The sequence below is a fragment of the Brachyhypopomus gauderio genome, chromosome 20, assembly GCF_052324685.1.
Source record: "Brachyhypopomus gauderio isolate BG-103 chromosome 20, BGAUD_0.2, whole genome shotgun sequence".
Lineage (NCBI taxonomy): Eukaryota > Metazoa > Chordata > Actinopteri > Gymnotiformes > Hypopomidae > Brachyhypopomus > Brachyhypopomus gauderio.
In genome coordinates, this window is record NC_135230.1 from 7922386 (window position 1) to 7943500 (window position 21115).

The following is a 21115-nucleotide window of genomic DNA, read 5'->3' on the forward strand; positions in this document are numbered from 1 at the left end:
GTTTGTGAAAGGTGCTATGTAACTCAAAATTATTACAAAATCATGTAAAGATTTTTAAAGTGTTTATTTGTGCCTTTTAGTTATTTGAGCATGTTCGCATATGCTGTGTGTTCAATAAAGGAGTTATTTAAAGTCAGAAATATCATCAGTGTGCCCCAACACACTATGAAGTAAGCTAAACTTGAAATGACTTACTTTTTTGTTTTTAACAATGGCATAAATGACGTAAATAGTTCTGAAACATGGTCTGGCACAAACACCACAATTCAAGCTCAGTTATCTGGCACAGTGCTAGCCTTGAAGGTACTACTTCATTTTTTTAAATACAAAAATTAAAAGAACTTAAACATGTACGTGTGTGTGTGTGTGTGTGTGTGTGTGTGTGTGTGTGTGTGTGTGTGTGTGTGTGTGTGTGTGTGTGTGTGTGTGTCTGTAACAATCTCACTGTATTGTTTCGCCGACCTGCTGTCATTACAAGATAAATCCCAAACCTGCCATATTTGCTGTTTTGGATTTATGCTTCAGGTCGTGGCTTCTTTGAACCTGCGCCTCAGGTCTTGGCCTTCCTTCCCAGATACACTCAGACAAGAGTTCACTTGAGTGAATGAAAGTAGTGCAGGCAAACACAATGTCACTTGGTAAAAAAAATGAATCGAGGATAAGTGGCATGGGAGAGTGAGGAAAAAGCGTGCAAACTATGCTAGCTAACACGAAGCAGAGTGTACGTTTACATATAAACTTTACCCAATCCGGTTGAAGTAATTCAGATTACAGATTAAGACTGATACATGCAACCTACTCTACAATCTGATGAAAAACTGAGTCTACACGAAATCCAATCCGACGCGCACCTGTTGAGTACCATAGCTATCATTCTGAATTATTTTTTAAGTATTTTATAATTTGAAGTATAATCCTGGACTGTTCTACAGACGTACCATTTCCGCCATGTCAAATTTTGTGAACTTCGACGTGCGCAGAGCGAAATCCTGTCTGTTTTTGTACAGTCTGATTACAGACTTAAAAAATAACTGCAAGTTCATTTGTGATTTCCACCCCTCTGTTCAGGTAGTGATTCCTCAGACATATTTAGTTAACATTATGCAAAATATGAGTATGGAAAAAATGATAATCAAAATGATCGTAAAATATTGTCATTGAATGCAATATTTTCATTTAAAATCCTCTCAAAATCTTGTAAACCTAGCAATACTTTCTAACAGTACTCTCCTCCATGTATGCCAGCACTCGGGTTAGGTGAAAGATTTAGCAGTGTCTTCTTAGTTTAAATGTTTGAACATAAAAGTGCATGTTTTTTGTGTAAATAAATAGAGCAGCATTTTACTGACTGGTCCCCTCAAGTATTTTTTACATGAGTTTGAACATGTTATCTCCACAGAATTGTGTTTGTGTCTGAAAGAATTGACCAGAAAAAGATTAATTATATTTGGTTAACCGTATAGCCACATAATATTGTTCTCATACAAAATCCAGTTTTGGTACATGAAGACTCCGTGGCGAAATGAAAATTGTAAGTGACATGGAAGTTGGTCACTTTTACATTTACTACCTCTTATAATTGGGAGAAGTTTTGACAGCACCTTGAAATTGGGGCTCCATTGTCTGCATATCCAGCTTTCACTTATCAGTCACCCTATCTGAGCTCTGCTGACAGTCCTGCGCAATGAATATATTTTTGTTTTTGCAGGCTGTGTTACTGTAAGTTCACATGAATCCAAAAGTCATCTGGAAAGCCAAGTTGACCCCTGAGACTTCTCTCCCTGTTGTCCGCACTGAGAACATTATTTCAATGTTCTCTTCAACGTGGCACCATGTGCCCGTGTTTAATACCCCCACATGTGTTACCCCTCCCCCTTGTTAGCGTGTTATTTATTTCAGTTGGCCATCACTCCATTCCCAAATACTGTTTACATTTAAACCCTTCTGTTCATTGCCTGGTTATCAGTCATTGTCTGTGCATTGTCTACATCGTTTACTGTGATTGGTTGCATTTCATTTCCTGTTTGCGTTATGATGTTTGTGTCTGTGTTCGCACTGCATCCTGCGTCGTTTGCTAGTGTGACAGGATGCCGAGTCAAACTCGAACGCAGAAAGTCCAGAAGAGCAGATTGATTTCCCTTCCTGAGGACACTGAGCAGGTGTACGGAGGGGGAAAAGCGTACTACACATTGCCTGGTCGAAAATCGCGTGACTTGCTGCTTGGAAGGCACTCCGCTGGCTGGGGAGACGCCCGGCAGGCCTGCCTGGCTGAGGACTTATTGGTGCTCCTGGGTATGTGTCAGACAGGACAGCCATGATGGAGGCTACCCTGCCTGGGTGTGAAGAGGTGGTCTGGACTACCAAATCTGTGCCACACGCATCACTTCCTGCTAGTGTCACTGCCATGAGATAGATGAGGGAGGATCCTGAAACAACCAGCCACCTGTGGCAGAAACAGAAGACCCAGCCTTAGGTATGAGGGATTAACTACAACCTAAAGGAGATTTCTCTGCACAGTATGAAGCCAAACATTTTACTCTGTACTCAATGGACATTGCATAGCTGCCTGTAGGAAAGGCCGTCTTACACATTCATTGGAATAATGATAAAAGACCATCACAACAATCTCAAAAACATTTGCATTCCACCACATCTTTTAAATACCTAAAATGATGTGAAATCATTAGGTGGTCTTTGCATGGTGGTTTTTGAGGTACAAATTTTCACAAACAACTATGTATAAATGGCTAATCATTATTTATTTTCACGATTTTGTTAATATGCTGATTTTGTACTCAACAGATATGTAAGGAGATGTGTCACCGCCACTGCTGTGTGCCCACCAAGGTCCTGTTGGGGGGCTTTAGAGCAGCCGTGGACAAGCACTGACAAGACTGATACATCTGTGCTGTGCAAGGAAGGGTTCCATTAGCCATAAATCTTTTGGAAAAGCTTGATGATCAGGATATCATATCTATTAAGCATGATATTTATTATCCGGTATGACCGTACTCTACATGGCCCAGTCTGTTTTGAGAAACTTGTTGCTAAAAATCATACTGCGGAATTACATGGGGCGTTTGAGCTATAGGAGGAGGATACAGTAGAGACTGAGCCCATGCTCATGTACCTGAAAAAACCCAGAAGGGCTGTTTGTTTATTAAGCCTTAAATCACAGGTGTCAAACTCAAGGCCTGCGGGCCACATAAAATTATGTGGCGGGTCACATTTGGCCCGTGGGCCTTGAGAGCTTAAAAAGCCTAATTATCTAAAAAAAAAAAAAAAAAGTCAAGTACGTGCAGTGACCAAAAACTACATTACCCACAATTATGTTACCCGCAAAGTGACGGCATATTGACACTGCAGTGTTTCTACATCGATGCAATTTTCCCAATAAGTGTAATTGAGAAATACAAATAATGATCCCAAAATGTCCAGGAAGAGAAAAATCGATGCAGATGTGAGCAGAAAGATGGGAAAGCGAATACATGTTTGTGCTTCAAGGAGAAAAACCGCCATGTCTTTTGTGTTGTGAAGCGGTGGTGGTTGTCAAAGAGTATAATCTATGTTGGCATTTTGGGACCAAACACGGAGCTAAGTATGACAAAATTAGGCATCAATAAAAACAACATATTGCCAAATAATTAAAATGCAAACTGCGATCGCAACAAGCAGTAAAAGCTAGTTTTGTTTGGATTGAAGAAATTGCCGCGCTTCAAAGACTTTTCAGAGGGAGCATTTTTGAAGCACAGTTGTTCTTTTCACAGTTATTTGATATTTCAAGTTTTGAACAAACTTTGTTGTTATTTTTCTTTATTCACTTGGATAGTTTGATCGTTGATTGATGGAGTAATGTAGCTTTCATAAACTAAAAAAATTTAAATTTATGTTATAATAGAGCAAAATCAAACATTTTTTTAACTTCTATGCAAATATATGTAAACTTTGTAACTTGACTAAGTAATACATTCAGAGTTATATAACATTAAGAAGTAGTTACATTTATAAGTTACATTTGACCCTCTGTGGGCAACGATTATGCTGATGTTGCCTGTGGTGAAAATTAGTTTGACACCCCTGCCCTAAATAGATCAAGAACCTGATTTGTTGTTTTATTCTAACACAATCTGTATTTCTTCTATTTGTCACCATACACCTGAAGTAACACATGCAAATTCTGTAACTGGCCTCTTATTACTGCTTTATCAAAAGATTTATTGGTCTGTCTCATCCAGATGTTTGACATTGATTTGCATTGAAAGAAAACATCTATGGAAGGTCTACCAATATTTGTTTGGGAGAACTCAGAGAAGCTTTTCCTGACTTGCGTGGTGAGTACAGACATGTCAGGATTTATTCTCAAGGATGCACATGGGTTGGGTGTTTGGACACTATTAGCTGAGTCCATTACTGTTTGTCTTTTTCTGGGCGGTGTTTATCATTTTATTTTGCATAAAGGGGGCCACTTCTTTCTGTGTAGACATAGGCTCAGCAGACCAAAGTGTTTTTTATTATGCGAGCTGGTCAGCCTTATACACTCACCATGCATGTTGTGGACTCGCAAATTACACGAGGGCTCTGCCTCTCCTCATGGGAAAGAATTGCAGGAATGGCACTCAGATCAATTTGTGTTCTCTCGAAGTTTGTCATCAGCAAATAACCAAAAAAAGGGTTTTTTGTGTTATTAACAACGAGGCAACATTGCTTACAAACTGCAGTTCAGAAAAGATGATCGTGTCGCTTCTAAATGTGTATTCATAGCAGGCATAAAATGAAAATTGGTGCAGCACCCTCTGTGGAGGCCACTCTAGCCCAGAGTCCTCATAGACGCATGGCATTTTAATGCAGCGATGACTATCTGGTAACTTAACATATTTAATTTTGATACTGATATGCATCCATAAGTTTGTTGTTTTCTTTCTTCTTTTTTATCAGGGTGGACGCTGTGCAGCAGTATTTCAGTCTGCATTATCCAAATAACAGAACAACCAGAGATGTCAAGACGGGCATCCTCAATGTTCTTCATGATGATGATGATGGTGATGATGATGATGCTACTTCACAGATGAGTACAGACTTTGAAACAATAACAATGTCAAAAACAGTCCAGGTCACGTTCATCCCCAAACAGTACAAGACATACAGAGGTACAAAAGGGAAAATCAAAAAAAGAAGTTTAATGGGAAACAGGTGAGTACTAATTCTGAGGGGAGGGGGAGGAGGAATGGATTAGTTGATGCAGGGAATTCTGGGAGTTGCAGTCTACTTGGCTGTGCTGAATGACATGCTGCCTGCAGTCATCAATATTGCCATTGTGTTGGGAGAGTCCATTGTCATCACAGATCTTCCAGACCTCTCTGCTGCATTTGCAGATCTTGGTCTGCTTAGACCTTGAACATAGAGTTGCGAAAAGAACATGAGTAACACATTTGAAGCCATTCCACAGATCTTCATACAGCCGTTTCTTTATGTATGATACATTAGGCTGACTGGTCTAATCAACCTGCAAGGTGTTTCAGGACAGATGATTGCTGTTGATTAAAATGTTTTTCCATGGATTTTTGAACATAAACTGATGGTGCTGCTAACACACAAACATTGTTGGCCGTTTTTACAGTTGTATTACAGTTCGTGGATTTTGTTTAAAATAAACATGTTAATTGAATTGTTGTTTATATTAAACAATAGCTATGGTTGGTGCATAAAATAAAAGGTATACAAAATATGTGTGCGTTGCTGTGTGTGTCTGTAATTTGTATCACCTGTTCCTTGTCTTGTTAATGTTGTCACACTTGTTTCTTGCTAACATTTATGTATTTAAGCGTGTGTTTCGTCTTTGACAGTTGTTGTCCTAGCTTATTTTACGTGTCGTTGTTTGTTAGCGCTAAGCCCTATTCCGTCAAAGATTAAAAGTTGCGTTTTCTCTTTCACTGTGCTCTAATCTTGGCTTCCTGCCCTCACCTCACCGCGTTACAGCCCAACTGTAGGTGTTTCTATTTAAACTTATGAGTTTGAGTTGGCCTCAAAACTCACAAATCTTAATCTTAAGATTAATCTTAAATCTTAAATCTTTCTTAATGTTTTTACAGTGCCTGAATTTGCTGAATTGTTGCTAATGCTAGCTAACTGGAGAAATGTAGTACAATTTGAAGCCTCAGCCTCTGTTGTTATAGATAGACTTGATTTCTTGCAAACTAATTAGAGCGAATTAACTTAATGAGAGGGATGAACACTGGTTATACTAGTTTGTCATATAGATGTGCTTACCCTGTGTTTCGCTTATGCTCCTCGGCTTTGTATCTCCTGCAAATAATCTGCTTGTCCATCATGTGGGTTACCACCTTAAACATTGGTAATGTCTTTATGTCTTTTGTTGTGAAATCCTTTCTAATGAGGACCAGGAAGTGGGTGGTACACAATAGTTGTAACATGAGAGTGTGTGTGGAGCAGGAGAATTACTGGAGCATTACTGAACAGAAACTACACAGGGGTGCAACTGAGAATGCCCCCCCACACACACACACGCACACACATGCTGGTAATGGTGTATTAGGGGCCGCTGATAAAAAACACATGTGCACTTTCAGAATAGTGCATGAATTCTGGGGGTTCCATTATGAAGATATACATGAATGCAAAATGTCATGGGTAAATTATTAAACTGACTTTGAGCAAGTAATAAGGAACACCATCCAGTAAGACAGAACATTATGTCTTCAGAAACCAGAATGGTCTGAAAAAAACCTGTTCCCAAAATGTAACCTATTAAATGTAGCTTTAAACATGTGCTTTGATATTTACAGTTAAGTGAGTCATATCTGTCCTGGATACCATGTTTCCACAAGACACCCACACATGCACACCCTGCAGAAATAGCATCGGAAAGGCCTGTAAACAAACATCCTCTCACTCTGCCATGTGACTCCACCACACGGCTAATCCTGCACCATGCAGAACAGGGATAGTGTGAGCTGCTATACCTACAGTTCACCTGTGTTTGCAGTCACTTGACCATCAGACATTTGATATACCTTAAGGATCCTCAAGGGTTCATGGCTACCTCAGTAACCAAGTTGTTCTTAACTGGAGATTTGTTTATTACAACTAATTTTACAAAAGTTATGCTCTTTTTCAGCCATATAAAAATTCTAAGTGTTGGGTGTTATTGTATTAACGTGTTGGCACACCCATTCTCCCCAACTCTGTGAGCTAATTGCATTAGAGTGTGGACTGAAGACACTGCAAGTGCAATAGAGTATCTCATTAACAATCAGACCTTCCTATATCAATGTTTTCATTTGAATATAGCAAGTAGATGCTAATGAGAGCTGCAATTATCATAAGGGCTACTGGTGGGATGATGTTCATAATCAAATGCCTGCTTATGCATAATTCAAAGAGGATTGTGGTATTACGACAAGAACATTGTTTTCAAAATTTATTTCCATTGCTGTTAAATTCCTACAGATTGTTAAAGGATGCAAGGTTAAGAACAGTTAGTTAAAATGCAAATGAATGTTTCTCTAGTCGTTCGCGTCTCTATTCTACCAAAAAGAAAACAAAAACCTGGAGTCATGGAGTCATTTTATTCGATATGATAAGCCGTCCATGTAGGAGATAAAGGGGAGGAGCACAAAAGCAATGTTTGGATATCTAGATCAAAGTTTTCTGTTGTGGGCTCGCGCAACCTTTCGCCACAGCTCGAGCGCTGTCCTTCAGCACTACCGTATTTAGCCATAAGGGTTCAGTTTAGCAAAAATAAAAAATAAAATATGTTTATATTTTAGAAATCGTAAAGTTGTTTCCCGTGATGTATAACTGATAAGAAGTAGGCTAATTGGTTTAAGAATTGAACCAGAATCTACGTTGATCAAATTCATGAATATAAATGAGGACAGGATTTCTTTATTTCATAGGAGCACCTCTTCAGTTAAAACCACGTGAAATTTCACGTGACCTTTCAAAAACTCGGAGTTTGGAAGTCTTTGAAATCTGTTTTTGCTGTTCTTTCTGAAACTTTGACACCTTGACTAATTTCAAGATGTAGGCTATGCTTCAGGCTTGAATAACCACGCGCCAGAGTGTAATTGGATATGTTTTATGTCCTCTTGGGGACAAATGACGCGTGAGGTTGACAGCGTCTTCTCACACAAAACATTTAATGTCCCTTCCACCAAGGGGAAAACAGCCGTCCGACTGGGCACTTTGACAGAGTGTCGCTCAGTTTCGAAAATAAATCAGATGGACATAGGAGGAAGCTGAGAATGAATGGCAATGGAAAGATAAAGAAAACACAGCAAAAACCACAGTTTTTTAATGTATTTTTTTCGGATTTTTGAGGGCTGCGTATATCGTGAAAGGCTGCCAGCTATGAATTAGATTAAATGTGTGACTGTACAAATCAGCAGGTGGTGCGGAAAATTATTTGATAATTTAATAATCCTGTCAGTTTATTTAACTGAACGGTGGGTTTCAAACTTATAAAAAATGTTTCATAAATGACGGGCCTAAGATATTTAACAGATTTATTTAAGGTTTATTGTAGTTGTACTACGAAATTAAGGATTTAGGAGGGTTGAAATTTGTGCTCTTTTAATATGAGGTAGGCTATTTTACTCGATGTCCCTGGACAATAATACACATATTAAATCATTTAAAAATAAGGGTCCTTACTGCGTTTTTTGCGTTTAAAACCCTTCAATGACACACACACACACACACACACACCGAGTCGCACGCGTTTTTCTTTTCACCACGTGGTTATGTAGTCATCGCACGATCCCAAAGTTATGTTGGGAAATCAAATCTTATTATAGTTTTCCTATTATAGTCCTATTTTTAAAATAATTGCGAAATTGCGATTGTGACATATTAACAAATGGAGCCTTTATACAGACAATAGAAAACGCCAGAGCCCAGGCAACAGTTAGCCCACACTAATCAGCTTGCTTACGAGTCAAATATCGCTTTATTGCATACCAACTGCTTCCACCAATTTCTTTGTAATATTTTATTTCTGCAGAGGTATCGCATGATACACACACACACACACACACACACACACACACACACACACACACACACACACACACACACACACACACACACACAACGCAGACGCGTTTGCTCATTTGACCAATGATTTGTGTAAAGCTGCCCCCTAGTGTAAAGAACAACAAAACCAGAACGACAAACAGAATAGTGTAAATAACGTCTCAGTGAGGTTTCAGCTTTGTTTATAATCTGGACAAGGTGCTGTGCAAGAATAAGGTACATAATTATATAACTGTATCTCATTTATATGTTATTGTGTTGTTTTTATACATTAAAAGTTAGCATATCCTGACCACATTACTCAGTGGGGCGGAGGGCTCGAGAGCCCGCGGTTGCCTGGAAACAGAGGACGCGTGAGGTAGTTTAGCAGAGCGGAGTAGAGCGGCCGAGCAGCACTTCGAATAAAAACCTTGATTTTACAATTTCACGGAGGTGTATTAAAGAAACTTTGACAGCAAAGGGAGTTCATGGAGGTAGGGTCTGAATTGCATGGGTAACTAGCTAATGTTTGTTACACACAAGCCTATATTTGAAGTTAGACGAGCTTTAATGTAATCCACAGCACTCGTGTTTGTTGATAGTTGAAGTTAGATTCCTCTTCTTGGAGTTTGTAGTCATGGATGTGATGATAGAGGTTGTGTTTCAGTTTACTAGTGACTGTCCTAGCTAGACTAGTAGCTGAATACACCTAGCTGGCGATGAGTGGCGCTAGCTTGGAGAGAGAGAGAGAGAGAGAGAGAGAGAGAGAGCGAGAGAGAGAGAGAGAGAGAGAGAGAGAGAGAGAGAGAGAGAGAGAGAGAGAGAGAGAGAGAGAGAGATCCTTCATAAGATAAGATGTACAAGTCAATTGCACGTAGAGGAATTTGCCTGCATAAACTATTAAACTCTTAGAAACCAATTAGTGTTAAAATACTTTTAAGAATATGATATTCAGTCCAGTCAGTCTAAATGCTTGACTAGTACTGTATGTGTAGCATCGGTCGGCTCTTATAGTATGTTTTTGCTGCAAAAACACATTTTTGTGTGTTGTTTGTGAGTTGTGCAGCAGCTCACATCAAACGGCCTACTTTGGTTTTGATATTTTGTCTTCATTTCAGGATATGAAAACCAAAGTCATAAAAGAATGTACTGGTTCTGCAATCACTATCATCCAAAACAAATAAAATTGTATGTAAAATTGTAAAATTGTATAACAATGTTTTGAAACAATGCATGTTTCTCCACGTAGGAGACTGAGGAGGACAGCTCTTATGAAGTTCTTGAAAAGGAGTTTCAACAGGTCCTCAGTGATCTTCTGGGGAACAAGGCTCTGGACAAGTTCCGGCAGGAGTATGAGAAGCTCACCAAAGCCCTGACGAAGTGCCGTGAGAGCGAGAAGAGGCTGATGATAAAATGCCGTGACCTGAATGCCGATATCGTGACCAACTCGGTCAAAGTGGCCACGGCCCTGAAGTTGTCTGAGGAGGACCAGACAACGATCACGATGCTGAAGGAGGTACGGTGTGAATAATGGTGGAGTTCAGGGGAACAGATACTGCATGTGAGGTGCCGATAGTCTACTTCTGGAAGAAAGTTCAATCTATTGTCATCATTCGCAATGTCAGTACATCAGTTGTACTAAAATCCCGTTGGTCTGGGAGTAGCAAGGACAGCACACACCTTCTCAACTGAGAATGGATCCTCTCATGACTTCTGTAATAGCCAGGCAGTCTGGTGTGCTCGGAGCAGAACGCAAAATGTTCAGAACACAAAATGTTCTCCTCTCATGCCACAACATAGACACGCCTGTGCTGTGGGTGCCGACAGGCACGGCTGTGGTTCAAACCTGAATTCCAGCGCTGCAACTCTCTATGCAAACAGATTACTTTGATCAAGCAAGTAAGAGAGATAGAGTTTGTATGGTCATGATATGTGAATATAGTGAAATATATTCGTCAGCCTTCCCAAAGCAGCAAGATATTCATATACAAGTTTGAAGTGTGGCAGAATTAACAGAAAGAAAATAGGTTCGTCTTTGATGGTTGGTGGTTGGTATTTACAATGTAAATTAGATTCGGACATAAATAGCAGGGTGGCCCGCGGATGGAGATTGCAGTGTGAACTACAATTCACATAAACAGGAGTTTTGAGAGTAAAAATGAGATACTTGCAGGAGGCAGAATGAGCAGTAAACATGCAATAATAGAGTATGAATAAATAAGTAACGTTGCCTTTAAAGTGCCAGTGCAATGACTCTGTAGCAGTGTGCCTGTAGACAGATGGTGTGGATAACAGTTACATATTCCCCACATGCATACGCTGATTGTTGAATGTGCAGAAGATGCAGTGTAGCGTTAAAGTGTGTGTGTGTGTGTGTGTGTGTGTGTGTAGCCATGCTGTGGGGCTTATTGGGGCTGCACACATAGCCATCCTCACACTTTGAACACTTCATATAATGTTGAAAGCATTCGTTTGACACCATTGACTATGACACTATGGATCCCAAGCAAGCTGGTGATGAATGATGCATTACTTGGTTTGACTGGAGGACAGAGACTTTACTAACTTTACCCAGGTAAAATGATAGCATTGTCTTGCTTTGTCTGGATTAAAGTGCTGGATTAAAATGCTGGATTAAGGTGTTGTCACCCTAGAAGAGCAGTTTTGGCTTCAGCCATGGTATCCAAAGGTAATGGGTGCTATATTGATGGTACTCTGGTGTTAGTCAGTGGTAGCCTAGAGTAATGCATTACAAACCAGTCTGTGCCCCACCCTTGAGCAGTTAAATGCAAACATAAGAAGTACACTACTACTTTAGTGCTCTAGTCTTACTCCCTAGGTTGGTCTAAAATCTTGTTATTATAGTGAATATGTAGTTCTCTGTACAGAGTATAGTATTGAGTAGAGGTGCACAAATATATCAGTGAACCATAAGCTTTCTTATACCTGCACCACTTCAAGCCATAAAATTGCTCTTTAGATTTGAGAAAGATTAGAAAATAAAAAGTCATGAAACAATTTTTGTACTCATTTGTATTGAGCACCATATCTTTACAATAATTTGAACATAAACCATTTTATGATTATCTTTGATTTACCCATGACATGGCTATGTAAAATTAACTGACCCATTTTTCTAGTTTATATATATACACTTCATATATAGACCATAGTTTGAACTTGATTTATAATGCAGAAACATAAAATTATTGTCGGAAATTAGAAGAAGAAGAAGAAAAGTACAGAAGAAGAAGAATGCAAACTCTCACCATCTTGGTCAATGCATTGTGCCTTACCACGTGACCTTGGTATCTAGGAGCTGGAGAAGGCCTGGAGATTGGTCGATGCCGCCCATGAGAAGGAGCAGGGGGCTAAAGACACCATCCACACTCTGAAGCAGGAGATAGACTCGCTCGTGAAGCAGGGAGCAAGCTTATCCCTCACCCAGCAGCACAGGTGAGAGTTGCACGGGCGTGTGAGTGGAGCTTGAATTACACACATGAAGTTTGGACGCTGAAGGTCTCCTCTTCAGGATCACACTGGTCCTCTGTAAACATTGTGTACCACACTGAAACTTTTACCGCTTTCAAATTTTCACAAATTACGTGGGTGCCCAGGAAACCCCCTGCTGTCCTCCATAACGGACTTATGTTTTTAAATATTCCACCACTACACTGCTGGGGAGCGTATTTAGTATGCCAGTCAGTTTTGTCTTATTTCACTCTAATATCACTGCAGAAGTGTAGTGAAGCATGACTACATTTAGTCATATTTGCTTTACTGAGCTCCAGAGGGACATGCACTGTTACCTGTGATCATTTTATCTTGTTTTCCAAAGCCTTATAGTTTTGTTTGTTGTTTCGTAGTGTGGACGACCTGTTGAAGGCGAAGGAGCAGCTGACGACGGAGAGAGACCAGCTGCTGTCCGAGGTCGTGGTTCTTCGTGAGGACCTCACCCGGGCAGAGGCCGCTCAACAAGAGAACGAGGCAGTGAAGAAGAAGGACCAGGAGACCATCTCCCAGGTAACTCCGAGATCCCAACCCCGACCTGGTGACCTTCGTGTAGCAATGCCCAGACACGTGTAGGGTAGTGTCCTGTTTCCATGAACAGACTAGCCGTGAGAACTTCTGCTCCCAGCTTTGTGGCTCTTGACTAATGCCGGCATTAGGCCTCCGGCTCGGCACACTGCAGCCCTGATTTAATGTTTCATTTAACCCAGTCTTTTGTTTACTTGCCCGGTTCCATTGCAAAATATTCAAAGATAAGTTTTAACTTCGTTTGGCCCTATAGCACATGGCATTTCCAGTGAAAATGTGCATTATTTTATGGCTACAAAATCATATTTTGCGGGTAATGCCTTTGCCAGTGTTTGTACATCATCTACGGCGCCTACAGCGTTCAGCAAATCAATAGCAGAAATTTGTGCAAGGGGCAGTAATTGTTAGGCCCAAAACATGAGTTATAATAATTCCATAAATAATAATTCCATTTGCCACATATCATCTATCCTTCTTAGAGCAAGACTGCAGAGCTTGCAAATGAAACGCTTGGCCTTGCCTTTATGGATAAATATGGCTCCCTTGTTGGTACCTAGACTGGGGGAAAATAAAAACAAAATAGTTACTGCTTTGTTTACCAAAGCACAACACAAAGGCAGAATTGTCTGGGGGGGTTGGGGGGGGCTGTTTGCTTGGAGTGGCCGTCCCAGGGAGTCCTGCGAAGACCGAGACAGCGTTCAGTGGAATGCAAGCTGAGGCAAGAGATAAAGAGTGTTGCTAAAAGTTTCCACGGCACACAGCAGAGCCTGGTACCCTTACAACCCTGATGTTTTGTGTCTTTTTAATTTTTTAATTAAATACCTGGGAGCAGGTGTGGCTTCTTGGCTACACATTGCAGCTATTTGAGCAACTTAATCAAAAGCACTTTGCTAATTAGTGCAGTCAAGCGTGCAAGCTCCTGGCTGTAATTTATTACTTCTGGGAGAAGCAGGCCACCTACGGTTCGATAGCTTTTGCTGTCACACTACTGCTGAAAGAACGGGCTGTTCCAGCAGTCCTTACAGGAGTGGTCCACCATACGGCCACCCAAACGGCTAGCGTACAGTGAACACTAGTGACAGATGCACCCAGCCCGGCCTCATTTCACTGCAGTGACATCGTTCGCGTGTGTTTATAAAAATGCCAAAGACGGGAGCCCTGACTACACGCGGGCTCTTTAAAGCTCTGGCGTCTCCCCTCTCCACACTCCACAGCAGCAGCAGGAGATCCAGGTGCGTCAGAACGAGTGCTCGCGGGAGTCGTGGCGCAAGGAGAAGCTGGAGAAGGAGCTACGGCAGGTGCAGGGCGAGCTGGAGGCGAAGCAGGCGGAGATCTCCGCCCTCAGCACCCAGTGCCAACGCTCCAGGAGCGATCAGCAGAGGCTGGAGGAGCAGCTCCGGGATCAGAAGGTGAGGCGGGCCTAGGGGAGGGTCAGGGGGCGGGGCCCACGGGAGGGGGAGGAGCCTTAGATCGACCTCCTCAGCCCTGAGTTTCTGGATGTAGGAGTGTGACTGTGGGTGGAGAGCATCCCAGGACCGTGGTTTTCACCACTGGTTCATTCTCTTGATGTGAAACACCTCATTGGTTTCTCACTGGTAATTAATGAGCCCTTCATCAAGGGACCCAAGAGTTACAGGAAGGAACCCACAGAAACGTGTCCTTCCTGAGGTCATCAGGAGTGGGCCAGAACCCCACGGGCCTTAGATGGTCTGGCTGCTTGGTTGTATGTTCTCACAAATGTGTATATGGGTACATATCAGCATATGATCACAGGTTGGATGTGTATATATATTTTCAGTTTAATAATGGTGAGGAATAACCTTCACTTCAGGCTTTCAGCTGTACAGTGTATACCTTTACACCCGCACACACACACACACACACACACACACACACACACACACACACACACACACACCGCGGCCTCCCCTGCTGCTCCCCCGTGTCCCGCACAAGCAGGGGCCCTCACCGACCCTCGCCCCGGCCACCTGCTTGTGCGGGCAGCATGTGTGGTTAGCGGCGGGCGTCTCCCTGTGCCCTGACAGATCCTGACGGAGAGGACCAACAAGGAAGTGGAGCAGCTCCAGCAGCACAACACCAAGCTGCAGCAGGACGTGGAGCAGGCCACCCTCAACCTGGAACAGCTGTCCTTCAACATCAACCAGCAAGCCTCCGAGCTGAAGGTGACACACACACACACACACACACACACACCACCTAGACAGACACCCACATGCCGTGTGCAGATGTGGTGCCTCTACTGAAAGGTCTCCGTACGGTTTGGCATGCGGCACCGTGAACACGCTGGCCAGCCCTTCAACAAGATGAGCCCTGGGAAATGACGCTTTATTCTCCACACGCTCCCATGACACATGGATCCCACACATACCAAAACTTCCCCGTTCTTCTGAAGCTAAAAATACATGAGAAATATCTCGTAGCCGCTGATTCAGTAGCTGAGGCTTATACAGTTACTTTTCGTTATGTTTCGTTTTCTATATCATTAACTGACATCAAAAAATTTATGTTTGTGATAGGATGTAGTTGTTTTGTTTAGTACAACTAGTACAACCAGCAAAACAGCTCAAAGATTGACTTGTATGTTTAAGTAAAACGAACAATATGGCACTATTTAACTATCTAGCAGTATAAGCTAGTGCATGGTGTAAATTAGATTACTTCTCATTTAGAAAGAATAATTTATTTCTCTGCAAAAAGTTTTTTTTTTATAAACAGACCCCTTAAAAGGATTTCTGTGTATGTTGGAGAATTATCAGACTGGTCCATGTAATTGCTTTAGCCATCAATATCTTTGCTCGGTAAACAAATTAGCAGCCTTTCTGTCAATACTACTGACAAAGTTAAAAGGGGGAGTGTTTTTTCTGTATTTCTTTCTAGTGGAGAAGCATTAAAGTCCTCAGAAGCAGATGCTCAGACAGAACGTATTAATCCGTAAAACATAGCTACGACACTTACCACAGGCAGGAAAGTATCCAGGTGCAGTCAAATTACAAATGACAAAGTAGGTAATTGTCTTTGAAACTACTTTGAAAACAGAACTAAACATTTACTTTGTCACATCTAGTGTAGAGCCTGTTACTGGATGCAACTCCTGATTTATCCCTGTTTAAGGCTCGAAGTAACAGGGGACACACTGATTAAACTCCCCATATGCTAATGTGAATACTCTTTGAATATTGAAAATATTTTTAAATATTGAAAACTAAAACTTATAAATTAGGCATTCTCAGACATTTCTTAAATGCTGCAAATGTGCAAAAAAGAATGAATAACCCCCAAAAAGTCTTGTTCAGGTGTTAGGTGTAACATGGAGGTGTTAGGTTTGTAGAGGTGTTAGGTGTATGGAAGTGTTCGGTATAACATGTAGATGTTAAATGTAACATGGAGGTGTTAGGTGTAACGTGAAGGTGTTAGGTGTGTGGAGGTGTTAGGTGTGCGGAGGTGTTAGGTGTGTGGAGGTGGTAGGTGTAACACGGAGGTGTTAGGAGTAACACAGAGATGTTAAATGTAACATGGAGGTGTTAGGTGTAACGTGGAGGTGTTAGGTGTGTGGGGGTGTTAGGTGTAACGTGGAGGTGTTAGATGTGTAGAGGTGTTAGATGTAACGTGGAGGTGTTAGATGTAACATGGAGGTATTAGATGTAACGTGGAGGTGTTAGATGTAACGTGGAGGTGTTAGGTGTAACGTGGAGGTATTAGATGTAACGTGGAGGTGTTAGGTGTGCGGAGGTGTTAGGTGTAACGTGGATGTGTTAGGTGTGTGGAGGTATTAGATGTAACGTGGAGGTGTTAGGTGTAACGTGGATGTGTTAGGTGTGTGGAGGTATTAGATGTAACGTGGAGGTGTTAGGTGTGTGGAGGTGTTAGGTGTGTGGAGGTGTTAGATGTAACGTGGATGTGTTAGGTGTGTGGAGGTGTTAGGTGTAAAATGGAGGTGTTAGATGTGTGGAGGTGTTAGATGTAACATGGATGTGTTAGGTGTGTGGATGTGTTAGGTGTGTGGAGGTGTAACGTGGAGGTATTAGGTGTGTGGAGGTGTTAGGTGTGTGGAGGTGTTAGGTGTAAAATGGAGGTGTTAGATGTGTGGAGGTGTTAGATGTAACATGGATGTGTTAGGTGTGTGGAGGTGTTAGGTGTGTGGATGTGTTAGGTGTGTGGAGGTGTTAGATGTGTGGAGGTGTTAGATGTAATGTGGAGGTATTAGGTGTGTGGGGGTTAGTTGTCGTGTTAGGGTCAATGCAGGGCACAGCGATGCAGGCTTACTGCTCACTTTATAACTATATAGTTGCATGTTCCAGATGGTCTTGGCAATTAAGGAAAAGTACAAACACACTCACACACACACACGCACATATGTTCACACGCATATGCATAAGCTTAGGCATTTGCTTCCATATGCACGCACACACACACTCACACACACAAGCACACACATATGCACACACACACACACACACACACACACACACACACACACACACACACACACACACACTGCAGGGACATGGTAGATGAAGGCTTTGTAGGGTTCGGGTTTTCCAGCTCAAAGAGTGACTCTGTGGTGCACTTCCATTTTATGCCCAGTACTCTGAATTATTCCTGAGAGAGAGAGAGAGACAGACAGACCAACTGACAGACAGACCAATAGAGTCAGAGAGAGAGAGAGAGAGAGAGAGAGAGAGAGAGGGAGAGAGAGAGAGAGAGAGAGAGAGAGAGAGAGAGAGAGAGAGAGAGAGAGAGAGAGAGAGAGAGAGAGAGAGAGAGAGAGAGGCTTTGAGGAAACACTGTGTTGAACTTCTGTTCACTTTTAGCCTTTGAAGTGGTTCTCCTCCGTACCCACTAGCAAAAATTCAGTTTTGAAAATGTGACATGATCCCATAGTTAGCAAGGACGAATATGGCGTGGTAATGCCATAAACATGTTAAAACCTTCCATAGCAGATAGCGATGCCTAATTCATAACATCTTTCTTAAGGTCCTCAGCATTTTAGCCCGTTATTTAGGTGATACAAAGATTAATGGCGCAAAGCCTAGAACTGGCCACAAGGGGGCACTGCACAAACACACTCAAGACCCACACATGTCTCTTTCATGGAACACATGGAAACAGCCCCGTTTATAGAGGGGTTCCTCTATAGCTATGTAAATCTTGTGCAATTACAGGCTTTTTTGTATTTAACCTGTCTCCAGCTCTGACAACTGTGTGGAAATTAGCAGCCATTCAGAGTATGCATAGAAATGAATGAGGGAAGGTTTTAAAAATTCTGTGTGCAATGCCTTTGAGAGATAAATCTGGTGATAACAAGGTAACTTCATGTCACGAAAGTCCATGTCAATTTGGACATGGGTGTATGGGTCCTACTGGATTAAAAAACCACACAGATGCAAAGGCTGCAGTTCCTTCTTCTACCAGGAGCTGTGAAAACACTCTGCTCCTGGACCAATCCGTCAAACACACACACACACACATGTTCTAGATGAGCAACCACACACACACCACACACGCACACACACACACACACACACACACACACACACACACACACACACACACACACACACACACACACACACGCGCACACACACACACACACACACACACACACACACACACGTGCTTCACGCATGTTCCTCACGCATGTGCATGTGTGTGATGCAGGTGAAAGAGGAGGAGGTGAGTAAGTTGAAGCAGGAGATCACCAAGCTGAACAAGATGAGGGAGGCCACACAGAGGAGGATACGTGTGGTGGAGGACCAGAAGCTGGAGGTGGAACAGCAGAGAGACACACTGAAGAACCAGACTGCAGGCCTGGAGAGAGGTTTCACACACACACACACACACACACACACACACACACACACACTCACACACACACACACACACACACACACACACACACACACACACACACACACACACACACACACACTCACACACACACACACACACACACACACACACACACACACACACACACACACACACACACACACACACACACACACACACACACACACACACACACACTGCTTCTCTTGTTGGGTCTAATTGCTGTAGTTAGACTGTCTGACTGTCTCCCACTCCTGCCTCACCTCCTCTACACTCTCATCCCGCTTCTCCGAATCATGCCACATTCATTCAAGGCAATAACACAGCCGAGAGGTGAGAGGCCCTGGTGTCAGCCCACAGACCTCCAGCACCACCCTGCTGTCTCCCCTCTCCTCCTGTCTCCCCTCTCCTCCTGTCTCCCCTCTCTGGATCTCCCCCTTGCCTGTGATTGTGATTGTTCTTTTCCCGTAGATCTATTTGTTTCTCTGTTAGCAGCAAGGCTAGCCGACGGGTGCTACGCTCTCCTCGGTGTTCTCCCGTGTCACCCCTCACACCTGACCCTCTCCTCTGTGTTCTCCCGTGTCACCCCTCACACTTGACCCTCTCCTCTGTGTTCTCCCTTGTCACCCCCTCACACTTGACCCTCTGCTCTGTGTTCTCCCGTGTCACCCCTCACACTTGACCCTCTGCTCTGTGTTCTCCCGTGTCACCCCTCACACTTGACCCTCTGCTGTGTTCTCCCGTGTCACCCCTCACACTTGACCCTCTCCTCTGTGTTCTCCCGTGTCACCCCTCACACTTGACCCTCTCCTCTGTGTTCTCCCGTGTCACCCCTCACACTTGACCCTCTGCTGTGTTCTCCCGTGTCACCCCTCACACTTGACCCTCTCCTCTGTGTTCTCCCGTGTCACCCCTCACACTTGACCCTCTCCTCTGTCTTCTCCCGTGTCACCCCTCACACTTGACCCTCTCCTCTGTGTTCTCCCGTGTCACCCCTCACACTTGACCCTCTCCTCTGTGTTCTCCCGTGTCACCCCTCACACTTGACCCTCTCCTCTGTGTTCTCCCGTGTCACCCCTCACACTTGACCCTCTCCTCTGTCTTCTCCCGTGTCACCCCTCACACTTGACCCTCTGCTCTGTGTTCTCCCGTGTCACCCCTCACACTTGACCCTCTGCTGTGTTCTCCCGTGTCACCCCTCACACTTGACCCTCTCCTCTGTGTTCTCCCGTGTCACCCCTCACACTTGACCCTCTGCTCTGTGTTCTCCCGTGTCACCCCTCACACTTGACCCTCTGCTGTGTTCTCCTGTGTCACCCCTCACACTTGACCCTCTCCTCTGTGTTCTCCCGTGTCACCCCTCACACTTGACCCTTTTCTCTGGTGCCACCCCAAGTGGCCTTGAGGTTTCTCGCTCTCTCTGTGTGCGCTCGCCTCTCACCCACTGCTCCTCATACCTTAGCCGTCGGTTCAGTCGTGTATTGTATGTGGAAGCTACTCGCTAGTCTCTTGTCACCCGTGGAAAAGCGGGTTTGACGTGGCTGACTGTGACACGTGCGTGGCCGCTCCGGCGAGTGACGTCGTCCGGCTGCGGTACTCGCCGAACGAGGCACACGCCTGTCGGGCTGCACGTGCTTGTCTCCGTTTCAGACATTCGCAGCGCCGCAAACAAGATGCGTTTGTTTCACTGTTAGCAGCAAGGCTAGCTGAGCGGTGCTACCCTCTCTTCTGTCTTCTCCTGTGTCACCCTCCTCCTCCTCTTCCTCCTCCTCCTCCTCATTCGCGGGGCACTCCTTCTCCAGCCTGATCGTGGCGGGATCCTGGGCTCGGGACCGCCGTTTGGGAGGCAGCTAAGTTGCACTCGCTCTGCTGGACAACACTGAAGCTGGTTTTGTTGGCCTGTCCGTCTCCAGTGATCACTTTAAACCGCCCAAACTGGCTACCATCCAGACCCAATGTGTTATACTCCCGCAGAGACCAATTCAATATTTTAAAACGCTTAACACTAAAAATACATTAGTGAAACAGGCCAGTGCGGCTCTGTGTCTGGTCAAAAGCTAACATTTCTCTCTCTCTCTCTCTCTCTCTCTCTCTCTCTCTCTCTCTCTCTCTCTCTCTCTCTCTTTCTCTATCTCTCTGTCTCTCTTTCTGTCTTCCTTGAGCTGTCTGTGACCTGTCTGGCAGGTTAGTGAAT

The 21115-nt window shown here is 43.3% G+C and overlaps 1 protein-coding gene across 3 annotated transcripts in view; it reads left to right on the forward strand.

Annotated features, from left to right (window-relative positions):
- Positions 1-9395: 9395 nt before the first annotated feature.
- The window catches only part of cfap58 (cilia and flagella associated protein 58), a 96263-nt gene continuing 84543 nt past the window's right edge, over positions 9396-21115 (forward strand). For 2 of the 3 annotated variants that reach the window (XM_076983297.1, XM_076983296.1), the window contains exons 1-7: positions 9396-9527; positions 10283-10549; positions 12350-12489; positions 12900-13056; positions 14286-14480; positions 15117-15254; positions 18751-18910. In XM_076983297.1, coding sequence (XP_076839412.1) covers positions 9522-9527; positions 10283-10549; positions 12350-12489; positions 12900-13056; positions 14286-14480; positions 15117-15254; positions 18751-18910 — 1063 coding nt within the window. In that variant the 5' untranslated portion in view covers positions 9396-9521. The remainder of the gene's footprint in view (positions 9528-10282; positions 10550-12349; positions 12490-12899; positions 13057-14285; positions 14481-15116; positions 15255-18750; positions 18911-21115) is intronic. The other variant, XM_076983298.1, reaches the window with a different exon arrangement.